The 17,285-nt window shown below is 35.6% G+C and overlaps 1 protein-coding gene and 1 pseudogene across 2 annotated transcripts in view; both read left to right on the top strand.

Moving 5' to 3' along the window:
* Positions 1–11,393, top strand: part of LOC143272642 (anoctamin-3-like) — a 138,113-nt pseudogene extending 126,720 nt beyond the window's left edge. Inside the window, exons 8-11 of the transcript XR_013050270.1 lie at positions 2,354–2,485; positions 5,820–5,926; positions 8,000–8,055; positions 11,247–11,393. The product of XR_013050270.1 is annotated as an anoctamin-3-like (transcript). The remainder of the gene's footprint in view (positions 1–2,353; positions 2,486–5,819; positions 5,927–7,999; positions 8,056–11,246) is intronic.
* A 401-nt stretch (positions 11,394–11,794) lies between these two features.
* Positions 11,795–17,285, top strand: part of LOC143272641 (anoctamin-7-like) — a 40,623-nt gene continuing 35,132 nt past the window's right edge. The window contains exons 1-2 of the mRNA XM_076568414.1: positions 11,795–11,841; positions 15,893–16,027. Of these exons, the coding sequence (XP_076424529.1) occupies positions 11,795–11,841; positions 15,893–16,027 (182 nt within the window). The remainder of the gene's footprint in view (positions 11,842–15,892; positions 16,028–17,285) is intronic.

Here is a 17,285-nt window from a genome sequence, read left to right as displayed (position 1 = left end):
GGTGAAGTGTGTGTTCTCTGGAGAACTCTGCTCGGTCTACCTTCAGCATCCAGGATCCAGGAACCAAGAGAGCCGGCACATCTGGATCTCAGGTCTTAAGGGCTTCTGTCTAGGCCCTGCCTCATAGGCATGACAGTTACTGGAAGCCTCAATGGGGTTAGTACCTCCAGGTCAAAGCTAGAACAGCTACCCAGTGCAATATTTCACCTTCTGAGACCATTATTTCCCTTCTCAGAAAATGTGTAAGAAGGTTTAAGTTGATAATATTGTTTTTCTGTTTGTAGTAGAAGATGATGATCTTAAGTTTCTTTCATAAATTTTAGAAGTTTGCTTATTTCTAGAATGTTTTAATTTAGCCAGAGATCATAGGCCATTAGGTACTACAGTCCATCTACATTATCCAAGTGTCCTTGAAGTTACCCCTTTGGTTTGTTCTGACCCTTTGCTGAATGTAGGACAAATGGGATCACTTCCCCTCTTTAGAGCTGAGAAGATGAGCTCAAGCATTGAGCTGTTTTGTCTGGTTACAGAAACTGGCAAATTTAGCTCTCTGCCATCTAATATGCATATTCCAACAGCAATGCTGAATTTTTTAAACACTAGAAAATTTATCTGTACTGTTTTCTACATGTCTTTGCATTGGTTTCGAGATACAGTGATAGTCTATCAATTCAGGGGCCTTGTTTATAATGAGAACCAACAAAATGAACACCCCAAAAACTGCTTGTTAGTTTAGGATTAAAATAAATGTTGCAGTCCCTCCAAAACTGAAATGCTTGTCATCTCAGTGATAGTCCTGCTTAGTAAGAAATGATCAAGATTTTTACATCCTAACCTTTTCAGCAAGATTTAATTCTTATTTAAAATTCTGTGTAGTAATTTCACCATAATAAACTTAAATGAACTAATTCTTAAGATACAGTATTTGCTGCCTGCCCTTTACTGTCTTAATATTTTTTTCTAAAGTTCAAGAACCTGGCAAAACCCATGTTAAGACACAGTGTATTTGTGTATAGAGATATTCTGTCCTGCCATTTTGACTTCTCAGCATCACACCATTATCACAGTGGAAACACTGCTTAGTATTTTTAAATGAAAACAGCTGTTGTTATAGTAACAGAATTCAGATTTTCAGAATCAATGCTGAAGGTCAGTCTTTTGCTTTTTTTTTATTCTGTAAAAGAAAAGGATAGAAATTATTCCAATTAACAAACATATATTATGCATTTACATGCAAATTTTCACACATTTTTAAAGAACCGGGGAATAATCTACATTTATATATATTCATATATACAGATTTTAGAACTATATTGTGCTGCCTTTTACAATGTTCCTTCCTATGGCCATCTTTATGCAAGGTAATTTTCTATGGAGATATTATTTCTCTGAAAAGAATTTAAATAAATGTGGGCATTGCTTTATTATTTATTTCTTATGTGAGAAAACAGAAGTGTGTGTATACGCATGAGTGTGGATGTGTATGGATAGTGTATATGTGTGTGGTGTACGTAAATGTGTTACTTGTGACTGTATGTGTGCATGTGTATGCGTGTGTGTGTGTGTGTGTGTGTGTGTGTGTGTGTGTGTGTGTGTGTATGGTGTAGGTATGTAAGACAAATCTTAAGAGGTCTTATTAATAAATAAAAAAAAAAAAAAACTGGAGCCAGATACTGGAGTGAAAACTGTAAGATCAGAGGAATAGGACAAGCCACAGCCAACTCTACCATACCAATTCCTCAGCCTCCAGAGAGACCTACTTCCTGTATACCCACACCAATATGCCTCTCTGTCCCTGCCCTCTTACTTCCTCTCTCTGCCCAGCTACATCACTTTCCTCTTTCCGCCTAGCTCTATCATTTCCTATCTGTCAGTACAGACCTCCAGACCTCTATGGTTAACTAGTGCTGGAAATTAAAGGGGTGTGCCACCACACCTGGCTCTGTTCCCAGTGTGGCCTTGAATTCACAGAGATCTGGATGAATCTCTGCCTCCCAAATGCTAGGATTAAGGGCATTTGCTATCACTGCCTGGCCTCTATGTTTAATATAGTGGTTGGCTTTTTCCTCTGATCCTCAGATAAGCTTTATTGGGATACACAAATAAAATATCACCAAATAAGTATCTGGAAATCTTTTTTCTCTAGTATCTAAGAAAACTGTCACACAGGACTTACCCTCTCTGAGGACTGGATGGGGAATGGGTGGGGGGGAGGTAGGAGGGGTGGAAGAAGGGAAAGGAGGGGGAACTGTGGTTGGTATGTAAAATGAAAACAATATTTAATAATATAAAAAAAAACTCACAAAGTTCTGGATACAACCTTATCTAGTTCTGGAATTTGACTTGGTTCCAGGGTACAAAATTATTTCAAAAGAATCAAAAAATGGATGTCCCAAAACCCAATGGTTCTTGACAAGTCAGCGTTTCCAGAACTGGAGGAGTCAGACTGCTACACTGGCCCTTTCAGCAGAGCCAGGATTCACCAGTGAGTGCTCATCTCTTTTCTTCTGTGTCCTGGCTTTGTACTTCCCATTACCTCAAGCACGTTTATAGAGGAAAAATAACTGAGGACATTCCCGTTGGTCACCACCTCGGTTGAGAATGTATCATTGTATTATAATTTATATTTAACTTAGGTACAGCACTAAATGAACAATTGATTCTATATTTAATTTCATAATTCAGAGATGGTCAAGCCATAATTAAATACTATTCTATAGGCTGGTAACTTAGATATTCTTTTGAAGTAATAACTATGTAGGCATCAGAGATGGCTCAGCAGTTCAAAGAACCTGATACCCTCACAGAGGAGTTTCTGGCACAAATATGGAGGCTCACAACTGTTTGTAACTTCAGTTACAGGGTATCCACAGCACACACATGGAGGCTTATGAATGTGTGTGTTTCAAGGTATAGGGTAACCACAGCACATACATGGAGGCTCAGGACTGCCTGTGACACCAGTTACAAAATATCCAATACATCTCTGACTTTCTCAGGCACCAGGCACATGTGTGGTATATATACATATATGCAAGAAAATGCAAATACACATTAAATAAATATTTTAAAAATTATTATGATAGAAAATAATTCATTTAGAATAGTAATTGCAACAATAATAGGATTGCTCCTAACAATAACATTAATTAATGAATTACTGAAACTATAACTTTACTTAAAAAATTCATTTAGTATTGAAGTGGTTTATTCACTCTTATTCAAATACAGTAATTGAGAATTTCTTTAGAGAAGACTACCTGTCTCTAACTTTCTTGTCTTTCTCTCTCCCTCTCCCTCTCTGCCAAGCCTTTTTCTTTCTCCTTGCTTTCCTTTATATCTGTTTATTTGTCCATGCTTTCATTCTACTATGATTTATTGAGTTTCTACAGGCTATTAATTGAATTATAAGGTTCATTATGGCACAGGTTCTGCCCTCTGCCTTCATGATCCTCCTAGTCAAATGCTATAGACAAGAATGAAATTTGTAAAGCTAAACAAAAAAGGTAAATATAGAGAAGGTGAAATATTCAATATTCACAAAATATTGTTGTAAAATTGTAAAATATACAATTTAGTATGGGAACAAGGCTATGGAGCCCACAGATGCCATTCTGGATATCTGGATGAAACTTTATTCTGGGATGTGGGAGTTGATGGAATTATAGACCAATCTCTACCACAGCCAAACATTAGTTAGAGTTTCTCCTCCTTAAAACATTCTATTCATTTTATTATTTAATCCTGGAGACACATATAAAGCCATCCTTTCTAATTCCAGCTTTGGAGAAATCAGGGCAAAACAGAGCATGGACTCCCCTGTATAGGGAACTCACAATCCAGGGAACTTCAGCTTTCTGTTGTACTATCACAGGGTCTTAAAGATCTGTGGAAACAAGGTGAAGCAAAATGTTCTTCTCGTTCTTTGAAAACTCAAGGAAACAGCTCAGTCTTTGAAGAACACTAATCAGACCAGGGAAACATCTGGCTTATATCTCCCTAGTAGTGTCCCACTTCAACTTATCACACAATTCAGTTTTTGATTATTTTCAGGTTGGGCCACCCTGCTGTCACCCTGTGTACCTCCCTCACCCCCACTCCTTCAGGCGTCCGTCCTCCTGTGATGCATACAACTACACCAGCCTTGGGCCCATGACTCAGCTGCTCTAGTGAAGCTCCAGTTCTATCTTCACCTCTTTTCTCTTCTGCTGACCTATCGTGCCCCTAAGTTTTGCAGAGTGTTCTTCTTCCCATCAATCAGTCTGCCTACATATCAGAAAATTCTTGTTATTGACCCTTCCTCAAGTCACTCACTACATCATTATACTATTACATGTTATTCACATAAACCAGATGGAATATATTTATTTATTCACTTGTTGATTATACCACCTACTTAATTCTTCCATAATACAACCTCCTCAAAAACTGAACTCATCTGCCTAAGAACTACTTGCTCTGGTAGGCTTAAATCTCATGGTGAAAAAAAGATTGGTAGATTTTCTTTCTGCTAACTATATTAACCAAGACTCTGAATTTAATGTATCTGAAGACAGAAATAAGACACATAATATTAAACACTGAAAAACTCAAAATGTAATAACATGGTCTACTGTACAGATTAAAATAAACAAGGCTGGGTAAAACCTGTTAAGAAGACAATGGTCTCAAAATCTAGGCCAGGAGCACTGACACACAGGAACAGGGTAGTAGCTCCATGGAGATGGTGCTTCAACAGGAAAGTTATTTAGGTTGGTAACCTTTTGATATGGAGGGTGAGGAGGAAGCAAGTGATAGAATAATTAGTACTCCAGATGAAATGTCTGACAGAAAGATGGTTCATCATTTATAGAGATAAAGTGCCTGGAAGCAGAGTGTCACTAATCTAGTAAGTTCCAGTTCATTCCACTGCTTAGAGACTCCCACTACATTATAAAGTAAACATTTAAACAAATCCATCCTTCTCATTGTGAAATCCCCCTTTGCTTTTCATATTATCCACACTCACAAGGCTCCTTGTAAGATGAATTGCTAAACCGTCTTATTAATAAAAACCTGGAGCCAGATATTGGGGTAAAAACTGAGAGATCAGAAAAGCAGAAAGAAGCCAGCCACATCCTCAGCCAAAGAGATCTGCTTCCTGTATACCCACTCCTATATGCCTTTCTGTTCTGCATCTCACTTCCTCTCTCTGTCCAGCTACATCACTTCCTGTCTGTCTCTACAAACCTCCAGACCTCTATGGTTAACTAACACTGGGATTAAAGGTGTGTGTCACCATGCCTTGCTCTGTTCCCCAGTGTGTCCTTGAACTCATAAAGATTCGGATGAATCTCTGCCTCCCGCATGCTAGGATTAAAGGTGTGTGCTACGATTGTCTGATTTCTATGTTTAATATAGTGGCTGGCATTTTCTTCTGATCCTCAGATAAGCTTTATCAGGGTGCACAATATATTGGGGGACACAATATATCACCACAGCCCCTTGGAGCAACATTGCTTGAGGAGGTACAAACCCCAGCCAGTAAATGGTAAATTTTATTCTTACTCTATTATGAACAAGACATATGAGAATATCAAGACCTCTTTACAAACTGAAAGAAGATGCTAAAAGGAATATTTGATCATTCTCTGCTTTTACTGTATTTCTTTTTATCTGTCAGTTGATTTTTTGTTAAAGATGATGACTCTTATCCTAGAATATTTTACGTTCACTGCCTTTAATTACAGAGACAGATGGGTGTTACCCAGGAACTTATAATTGTGACTAGATTTTGTGTTCTATTCTAAATATTAAAACCAATCCCTTCATCCTAACAGCTTTATAATAAACAATAAGGACACCTTCTTCAGCAATGCTACTCGAAGCAGGATAGTTTATCACATGCTGGAGCGCACCAAATATGAAAATGGAATATCAAAAGTGGGTAAGAACATTATTTTACAGACATAGTTTAAAATATTAAAGATACACAGAGGTAGAGTGTTATAACAAATGAAATTTGATACTTTCACTCATTATGAAATGTATAACACATTAGACACAAATTATGTGAATATTTCGTATTGCTACTTTTCATAAAAATATTTTTGAGGGCATTTGACCACTGTATCAAACGTGAACTATGCAAATATTTAAGAACAAAATTTATCCTAAACTAATAGAAATTTAAATAAAAAGATGCATAGAAAGGGTTTGGCATGGCATTATAAAAAATTACAAGTATCAAATATGCTGCATCCATAATTTTAGATACTTGTCCTCATTAAAGATTATGTATTTTCTCTTTATCTACATAATTTCCAGAGTCTCTATCTGTAAATATATACTTGTATAATTTTATTTCTTATGTGCTGTATATTAAACACTTTATGACACAGATTTTATAAACAGAAATTAAAATTAGTTTCTAGATCGAATTGGCTTTGAAAGATCCTCATGATTCAATAAATAAAGAAGAGTAATTTACAAAACTATTAGTCTAGTGTGATTCCATTTTCTTAATACATAGAAATAAAAATAAATGAAAGTCTAGAAGAATATGTAAGTAACCTAATGAGAGATTATTTCTGGAATATTAAATGGCCACTTATTTTAACTTATTAAACTTTGAAATTTTGTGTCATTTGATGGGGTTAACATTTTAGTACATATGTAATATGAAAGAAAATTGAGAGGTATGCAACTAGAACAAGATGAATAAAATTTAAAGCCTTACATAGAATTGAAAACAAAACAAAGCTAACATACACATTGACAATTGTGAAGCTTAATTGAAGCAATGAAGAAATCAGTTAGCCAAATGTTCTAAATTCTTCAAAGTTAAAAACTGACAACCCATTGGAATCTATTACCATAACTTCCTGATTATGCTAGGATAGAGAACAACACTAGTTAAAAAAAATATGTCATGTTTCATGTTTACTTTGTAAAGAAGAATCTTCACGGTCTAGTTTTTTCTGACTAACAATTCATTTGTAACTGAACAATCAAAATAGTTGCCTTAGACACTAAAACTTTACCCAAAACAATGAAAATTTTCTAAAGAAACAAAAATTAAAATACCCAGAACATGAGCTGAAATTTTTCTTATGATGGAAAATTGTGCTTACACAATTCAATGACATTTTTAATTATTTTTTAAAAGTACCATATTCTTTGTGGGAATATGCTAAACACAGAAGAACAAAAATAAAATAAAAAGTATTCCTAGTCACAGTTATCAGTAATGAATTTATAGAAAAAATGCATTATTTCAAAATATAAATGTGTATTGTATATGCATTTCTACTTTTAAAACTATTTTCTCGTCATTATGTATCACATGAAAATAATGTTGCAAATTCCTGTAGAACAGTCTAAGATAAGCACTCACTAAACTACAATTATTTACTGTGCACCTTATATAATTTTGTTTGCAACGTTATAAAAGGTTCCATATTTCAGGTGTACAAATATTTCTTTCTTTCATGATAATAAATAACATTGTAACAAACGTTGCTCTCCAGAAAGTTTTTCTCATTGCTCATTCTCAAAAGAAAATCTCACAGTACCTTCACCAAGATGACAGATTTTAGTGTGACATTTTACATCCTTTCAATTTAGCATAAACAAACATTTCTCGATCCAACAATATTTTCTGTCAAATGTCAGGAGTAGAAAATTCCTCTTTGACTAAATTTTGTTGTATTTGGTGGGGGATAGATAAAAAGGTTTTCTTGGTTCATGTGATCCCAAGAAGTGGAAATTAACAGTACACCACTCATCATGGTGTGATTTGGTAAAATGAAACCTTGTGTTGGTGTCTTGTAAACAATGTGGCAAGGACACACACCTAGGCTGAGTACCAATCTCTTTTTCAAAATTACTATCCCTATAGTTGACGTGAATATGGAAGTCATTTGAATTGCTTTAAGTCTTAAAATAATTCTGTGCATTAATACATGTTTTAAGGGAAAACCTTCATTGAAATTGACTCAGATCTTTGTTCTATTTCTAGGTATCCGTAAACTTATAAATAATGGCTCATACATAGCAGCATTCCCCCCACATGAGGTAATTTTGAAAGATATTTTCCATTCAACAAAACAAAATATTTTCATTCTCGGAGACAGTATTAGTTACTTTTTGTTGTTGTGATCCAACACCACAACAAGTAACTTATGGAAGAAAAGTTTATTTGGGCTTCGGGTTCTAGGGATTAGAGTCCATGACAGAGCACCATGGCAGCAAGCAGCAAGAATGGTGGCTAGAGCAATGCAACAAGAACTCACTTCTTGAGCAGTAAGAACCAAGCAGGCATAGGAACTAGGATGAGACCATAAACTCTCAAACCCCATCTCTCCTGGCCATACCTCCTAAACCTCTCCAAATAGCTCCACCAACTGAAGGCCAAGTTTCCAAATGCCTAAGACCATTAGAGAAATTTCTCATTGAAACCATGACAGTGCCTGAACAATTTCATTCATTTAGATCTGAGTACTCACATCTAGAACAGTTCACCGAGACAGTATTACCATCCTTTAGCCTCACAGTGGCCCATCAACTCCAAAACATGTCTACAGTTTTCCCTATGGAATAACCCCAGCCTCCCCCAGAGCAGTTTAATATTCTAACTACTCTCTGTTCCAACACAATACATCATGATTCATCCTGCTTGAAATGCCCATTCCTTCCGAATAAGGCAGGTTCATGACTTGTATTCACTATTTTAGAATACCTGAAAGTCAAAAACAAGACCACAATCAAAACCTCCATGCATTACCTACCTCACTGTTAGACAGATTATTATCTTGCTCCAAGTTTTAACTAGAAAGATGTGGATGGCCCTGAACAATGAAAAGAGCATCTGTTGAACACCTCCCTGGCCCCTGCTATACACACCCTTAGTTTATTTTTTTTAACTGTGTCACATCTTAAAATAAATTAGAAGTTTTACTTCTGTCCTTTCAAAAACCATCATTCCTTGATTTCCAAAGTTAATGCAATGAGCTCAAAAGTTAATGCATATGAGGAATTTGCAGCCCCATATAACTGTTAGTAGATAAAATGAATTGGAAATGTTGTATTTGTCAATGAGATAAGTATGGACTATCTCTCACTTGAAACAACCCTGTGGTACTGACAATAAGATTAATTCCATTATAAACATATATAATCCAGTTACAAGAAAGTAAAACGTCAAAGACAGTTATAAGCATAGGAAGTGTTATTGATCTTCATGAAATACCCACTTACAATAAAAAGTTAGGGATAATAATCATGAGCATTTTTTTCATATATTTCATGTGCTTAACCAGCACATGTTTTACTATGATTTTGCCTGTGCAGAAAGAAGTAAACATTATTCTCTCTTTAGATATAAAGGAACACAGCTTAGAAAAATTAAACACCATTTAAAATGGTGGTAAACTAAAGTGATCAGAGAAGCACAGCTAAGGGAGTCATTTAACACAGTAAATTTGGTTTGTTCTCTTGGGCACGGTAATTTTCTCTGCATAATTAGCTTGTACACTGATAGCTCACTTGAGTTTCTCATGGGAAATTTGGCAGCTGTCATAACTGGGTTGTTGATGATAGTCTTTTTAATTTATGTATATAAAGTATTTGGAATATAAATATATGTCATGAATATACAAAAGAAATAAAAAGTATCATTGAGTACCATTGCTTACTGTAAATATACAAAAGATAATTGAGACACAATGAAATTGGCTAGGAGTTGTCTATTGATTTGAATTGCTATTTACTCATGGGAGAAAAGCAAGATTTACAAAGAAGAAAATGAAGTCAATGGTATTAATATATAGTCTAATAAGGATATTTTAAAGTATATGTCTTCCTTTTTGGTTGATGCTAGATACTATATTCAGTCTCATAATTTTTATTCATAGTTGAGAGTTTTTTTATTTTCTTACAAAAATGGCAATAGCTAGAGGAGCATGGCAAATCCTTCTAGGGAAAACGGACAGGAAAAGGTAAAATCAAGAGGCCAAAGGTGCATATGTATGAGAAAACTTTGTCCAAGACATGAGTCAAATATACAATTCTTTCAAGGATGGATCATGGAGGAAGGTCAATCCAAGGTGTGATTAGGGACCACTGACAATATGTGAGCCTTCAGAAAGGCTCACAAGTGCATGAGTAGGTCAGAGCTTTCTCTTCACCCAGTTCTCCCTTGCAGCTCCCCTCTTGTCACTGTCAAGCTAGAGCGGTGTAGTAGTCGGTGTTAAGTGCAGGTTGCACAGTGGTGTCCTAGGTACCCTAAATTTTAGCATCTAGAAATATATATGGTCTGACCACTAAATCTGGGTGAATGCCATATATTAGAATTATTAGCACTGACTGCAAAAGAACAGCAATTTTGCTATTCATCCTTTTGATTAGTATCAGGCAGGCAGCAATCTAGTTTCAAGAGCAAATACTATTCCAAGTGGATGTTCTGCACTTGAAATCAAGATAGTTTTTCATTTTTCTCTTTGGCTTCCAATTATTAAGTTTTAAAAACTTGGGCTATCTTAGGGAGGATATCTTGGGCTTGTACTTTGAATGTGTATCACCCTGTCCCTAACTATTTTTTTATATTTTATTAAAGTGTCAGAGATGGCATGAACATGTTATCCCCTTGCAGCCTGAAGACACTTGCAAATCAGATCTCAAAGTTTCAAGAAAGCTTCATAAATAATCTCATCTGTGGTATTAGGGAACACTCAACCATATGAAGGCCATCTGAAAGAAAACATTGTGTTTTAAATGCTTAAATTTTGAAATATTAAAAGTAAATTTATAAGACCCTAGGATCTAAACACATAGGTGGCTCTAAAGGTCATGATCCCATTCTTTTTAAGCAAATATTTGTTCTCTTATAATCTATAAGTAAAAGAGAACTTTTCTGTATCTAGCTCACTTCTTAAATCTAAATGGTATTCAATTTATCAATGAAAGATTACAATAATTTTATCATTTTTAATTAAAAGATCCTGATCCAAACAGTGAAATATGAAGTCTCATTTACTTAAGTAAAATGGGCCCAAATTACTTGAAAAATTATTTAAAACACTATTTTCACAGAACTATCATATTTCCAATGATAAAGGTATTTACCATTCCAGTAGTAAGCTTGAGTATGTAATCTCTAATTATTTTATATATTGATACATTTCCTTGTTAGGGATACACTAATTCTTATTCAGTTCAAAGTTCACTAAGAAAATGGATTCTGATTTACGTTGTTGTATCTCTCTCAGGGAGCCTATAAGAGCAGCCTGCCCATCAAAACCCATGGACCGCAGAATAACAGGCATCTGTTGTATGAGCGCTGGGCACGCTGGGGAATGTGGTACAAGAATCAGCCTCTGGACTTGATCAGGTGCTGTAAATGGACTGGCTGGTAATAATGAGAAAACTGGTCTATTGCTGTTTTCCTAGCCTTGAAATTATTTCTTATCACAGCTATTTCAGTTTAGAAATTCTCTGCAAAAAAAACAACAACAACAAAAAACACTGCATGACTTTTCAATGGAAGGAACTCAATGCCAGGAATTGGTTATGGAGTGAGTGTGAAAGGTAATAAAAGAGTCTTTAAGTCAATCAGAGATTGATAGCAAGAGGAAGTGACCAGCACCCTGGAGGGGAAATGGTGCCATATGTATTACACACCCAAAATACCAGGTTCTGAGGAATACTAGGGGGAGGAAAATTATCCTGGATTGTTTATTTGTTCTTCATACTACCAAGTCTTCTAGTATCTCATTGCTCAATTTCATCATAAGCATTTTACAATGGAGCTAGAACAATGGACTACCTTATGAAAAAAAATCAAAACAAAGAAGCATTCAACAGGTATGAAGGCAGATAGGCAAACAGCCAACATATCACCTGTGTGTATGTGGCAGGCTGTCAGTATTCACAAGGAATTAGTTCCAGAAACTCCTCTCAAATGACACACTCCACGGTGCCCATATTCCTTTTATATAGTGTGTGTTTAGACATAACGTACATATATACTTCAGCATACTTTCAATCATCCCTAGAGTTTTCATAATAACTAATACAATGTGAATGTTAGGGAAATAGTTAATATGTTATATTATTTAGGGATGAATGGCAAAAATAGAACATGCATGTTTAATGAAGACACAACTTTGATCTGTGGATAGTAGAATTTGTAGGTGTAGAACTTGGTAATGCACTGGACTGGCTATATGTGTCTTCCAAACAGATGTTCTCTCTATTTTTGTGAGCACTTTCTATTGAGTAGTTGCTCTTAACTCTATCATCTGTCTGTCTATCTATCTATCTATCTATCTATCTATCTATCTATCTATCTATCTATCTATCATCTACCTATCATTTATTTTGAGACAGAGTCTCACTGTGTATCCCTGTCTGCCCTGAAACTTACTGTGTAAACAAAGCTAGCTTTGAACTGACAGAACTCTGTCTGCCTATGCTGCGATAAAAGGCATACAGCATCATGCCTGGATTCAGTTTTATGTTTGGAGTATTTATATTTGAAATTTACATAATTTATTTTAGTGCAGAAAACATTGTTTATATAAAAAGCATGAAATGAATGTTAATACTATTCCAATTTGCTAGCTAATGATGAATATCTATAGGATAAAAGAAAAACACATATTATTAAGCTATATGTGTTGATATTTTTATCTGTTTACAGAATATGAAAAATAGCTCACAACTGTATTAGTCAGTGTGTCAGTAGGATATAGATCACTGAAGGAATGCTTGAAGGGAAATCAGTAAGAAAGAAGATACAGAAGTGGGAAGTGGGATCATGAAAGCCAACACCTAATGACATGCTCAGGGACTAGTAAAAACTAGAAGCGATTATTAAACCTTATCTTAAAGACATAGGAGGAGGAAGGACTTGCCAGAACCAATTAATACTAACCCATAGAAGGAGGTAACAGATACAAGCTGTGACCTGAGGAAGAAAGCAGTTGTAGACAAACCACGACCCAAGAGAAAGGAAACCGTCTACCATATAGATCTTGAAACCAACAAGCCTGTCTGGATGTCAGAAGTTTTGAAAAAACAGAGTGGATAAGGTCCACAGTGGTGAACTCTGTGGGTCACAGGATAGTAAGTGGAGTAAGCACTTGGAGATACACAGGATGAATACTCAGCAAATGTTAGTTGTTGAGTATATCCAGAATCAAGACATTTTCTTACTATGTCAACCATGACAAATTCCATTATTCTAATGTATTAAAGTAAAGCATTATTATTTTTGAAATCTGTGGGCACAATATAGTAAGACATGCTGGCTCATAAAAATGTTTTTTAGGAACTAAGATGATAGTTTTTGAGTAGCATTTCAGTGTGAATTACTTTTTTTTTCCCGAGGCAGGGTTTCTCTGTGTAGTTTTGGTGCCTGTCCTTGATCTCACTCTGTAGACCTCAAACTCACAAAGATCCACCTGCCCCTGCCTCCTGAGTCCTGGGATTAAAGTTGTGTGCCACCACTGCCCGGCTGAGTCACTATTCTTATCTACAGGCAGCATTGCTATTATTGTTTCAGGTAAATTAAGCAAGCATCTTTTATGAATAAATGGGGTCTCTATTACAATCATCCAGGGCTCTCCAGCTACTATTGTTTGACTACTCACAGAGATGGGTAATTTTCCTGTAAGAATATGTGTTGGTTAAAGTGACTAAGCAATAATGCATCATGAAAGACCCACCAGAAAAGGGTATACAGTAAAGGAGTACAGGTGATATGTCAATGGACAGCACTGCCTAGGAACTTAGTTATAGCTAAAACTGAAGCAGTGATGTGGAGGACATTCAGCTTAAACCACAGAAAGCTATTTTGGAAAAAGCACAATTTCCAGAACTTTTAACTCTTTATAGTTAAGTTGTTCATGAGTCTTTCTGTGGCTTCCTTTCTATAATAAGAGCAGGATGGTATGTGACAGTTGGGTTCTTTTGATCATAGCTGATGGGATTTCCACAGGCAAATCACCATTGTCATGTCCAGTATAAAAATACCTTAATGTGATGTATGTGTCAAAAGCTGTCAATTCATCTTTTTTTTTAATGAACAATCATTTCTGGAGATGCGGTTATATTGTTTTGCTATTTTAAAATTGATTCAAACACTTAATAGCTAAAGCTTATTTAGTTTGAATCTAATTTCCCATGGAAACTATTTTAGATCCAAAGGAATACTTTAAAAAATCAGCAGCTGCAAAAACAGGGATATGACATTTCAAACAATTCTAATAATTGGTATCAAAGGGATTTAAACTTAAAAAATAAAGTTGTTGAAATAAATGATTATTTCTAAAGTTATAGATACCAGGGTTTACTTGGAGATAGAAGTTATTTCAGCAAGGGACAGATCATCAACTGAAATGTCACAGGGGGAGCTTTAAATAAAAGAGACACAAAGAGAATGGCCTTGGTTGAGCAGTAGTGGGGAACTGCTGCAGTAGTATCCCTTTGTTCTCTTTCTTCTGCAGGATTTTGTTGTACCTCTAAGGAATAATTATTGTAGATAGTTGTAAATACCGGTGTTGCAGGGCAAGGTCATTTTTGGCCACTTTTCTTTGTCTGCAGCTAGCTTCTCCACCCCCTGACACACATTGAAGCCTGCTTTGACTTAGAACATATTTTAGCCTAATAATATTAACTTACATTAACTTCAACAACAACAACAACAAAATACCAGGTTAATGCATTAGTGTCTTATGAGCAGGTCAGTCCCTGCAACTACTCTCCCCATCCTCATAAAGATATCCCATTGTTCACAATGCAGAAAGGGAAGCCTTGTTAATGAAAACTAATAATTAAATTTTCTTCCCAGCAACAATCACTGTGAAGCATCAATCTTTAACAGTGTAGCTGTGGGCAGGGTTATGTTAACTAACCAGCTTTAGAAAATGGAGACCTCACAGGAGTAAGGAAATCAGGAAATGTAAAATTATTTCTATCAGCCCTTTATAAATTATGGAACTATAAAAAAGCAACATTGGAGTGAGTGAGTGAAGGGAGAACAGCTGAGTAGATCTTAGAACTGCCTCATTAATCTGCCACTTTCATATCAACTGAAGACTAATAAGGTTTTAATTCCTTTAGTTTCATTTGCTCTTCTAACAGTGGTTGGTAGTGAAGCAATAAATGCACAGCTCTCACTTCAATGGGCTTAAATGTTGTGAGTGTAACACTGAATTGTGGTATGAAAGAAAGTTATAAGGCATCATGTCTGATGACACTAAGGCATTGGAACAAGCACAAAACACCTAACAAGGGTTAGAGAGAAAAGCTGACTGGAAGAAACAATATGAAGAAGAAGACAAATAACCGTTACAGGAAAAGGGAAATGTTTTGTTTTAGTTAGAGGCCAGTGGTAATAAAAGGAAATGTGCTTCCGACAAGCAGAATAAAGCTTCAGTGGAAGAAGGTGAGATATAACCAGGCAGACTGTAGCATAAGCATGTCAGTGTCTCAAGTGGAGACACATCTTGCCCTGAACTGAGAATCCAATCAGATGGCCAACTGATTTTTTTTTCTCTTCTTTTTATTCTCAGGAAAACATAGCTCCATTAAAGACTAAAAAGGTATACTATTAGGAAGATGGAGAAAGGCAAAAATTGGGTTATGAAAACTATTTTGAGAAAGTTGGACCAGAAATAGGTACTGTTGAAAGTTGGTCTTATACTGTCCCTTTAGTGGCCAAGTTTACAGAAACACATCATTGCCATTGTGAGAGTCATTAACAGCCAGCAGGGTCAGATACCCTAGTATTGCTGACAAGTACATGGACTAGAGGCCTCAGTTTACATCTGATATATCTGTTGTGGGATTGGAGATTGTTGGGTCATTTATGTTGCGTTAATTCAAACTGAAGACTGGCTTTCTTGTGCAGGCTATACTTTGGTGAGAAGATTGGTTTGTACTTCGCATGGCTGGGATGGTATACTGGCATGCTGATTCCTGCAGCAGTTGTTGGCCTGTGTGTTTTCTTCTATGGATTAGTTACAATGAATGAAAGTCAAGTAAGGTGAGCTATGAAGAGACTTCTCCAATTTATTTGTCCTGCTTTGTAAAAGTACAAATGCCTATGCACAGTGGAGATAAATAATAGGACTGCAGCATCTGTGTTTTGTTTTGTTTTTAGTATAACAGAAGTGCTATTAAAATGTCATTTTTATAGTTTTATGTGCAAATTCTTTTGAATATGTCCAAGATTGAGTTCTTATCTCCTTATTAAAGATATTTTTCCAATATGGATTAAATAATCTAAAAATATCAGCAAACTGGTTTTTAGCAAAAATAAACCATATCAAAAATGTGATCACAGTTTAAAGAAGAGTGACATAAAATTAGAAATAGGAATGAATTATTCTTACAAATAATGCATTGTTTTTCACAAGTATAACATTGAATTTAACTCTATATAATCAAATTCAAAACACAAAGAATACCTTGTTGGGGCTCAGCAGTTAAGAGCCTTACTCTTTGCAGAGGACCTGATTTGGGTTCAACCACCCTAACTCTAGCCCCAGAGGATCTGACACCATCTTCTAATGCCTCTAAAGATGTCTATATGCAGATGGTACATATGCATACACTCAGGTTCATGTACATACACATAAAATAATTAAACAAATCTTTAAAAAGAGAGATTCCTTTATCAAAACTCAGCATTTTGTTCTCCTTTTCTTAATCTTTTTGCAATGACCTGGCTACTAGGAAGTACATATTAACAGCTATTGCTGATATAAAATTGTATATATTATCGTAAATGTTAGTTTCCCTGTATTTCTCTTTAAAATATTAAAATATATATAGTATTTTTTCCTGGGAATAAAAGTAACTCCATTGCACTGGAGTTGACTAATCAAACTCTTTGATTTGAAATTTCTGAATTCTCTTGTTTTTCAAAACAAACACTGTAGATAGAAACCATATGATCTGATCACAGGCTTGTTTCAGGATTTTACAGAATCATTCTGATGCTGAGAGGCAACATGATCCTATATAAACCTCAGCTTTGAGACCTTACTCCTTCTCTGCTTCTTTGGGGGATTTTCCTATATACTATTCAATAAGTGATGTGGCTCAGAGGAGAGGCTGGATTACAGTTAAAGGTGTCCTGGAAAGAAAGCCGTTCTTTTGCAATGAATGAACAAATGGAAGCAAATTCTTTCTAATGATAGACAGAAAGGGAGCGGGTCCAATAGGGAGAGGAAGTGGGAAGGAGATGGGAGGGAGGGAGTCCAAAGAGGAGGGAATGTGAGAAGGAGCTGGGAGGAGTG

The sequence above is a fragment of the Peromyscus maniculatus genome, chromosome 4 (genome assembly GCF_049852395.1).
Source record: "Peromyscus maniculatus bairdii isolate BWxNUB_F1_BW_parent chromosome 4, HU_Pman_BW_mat_3.1, whole genome shotgun sequence".
Lineage (NCBI taxonomy): Eukaryota > Metazoa > Chordata > Mammalia > Rodentia > Cricetidae > Peromyscus > Peromyscus maniculatus.
Note: the sequence above shows the minus strand (reverse complement) of the source record. Positions and strands in the feature narration are given on the sequence as shown.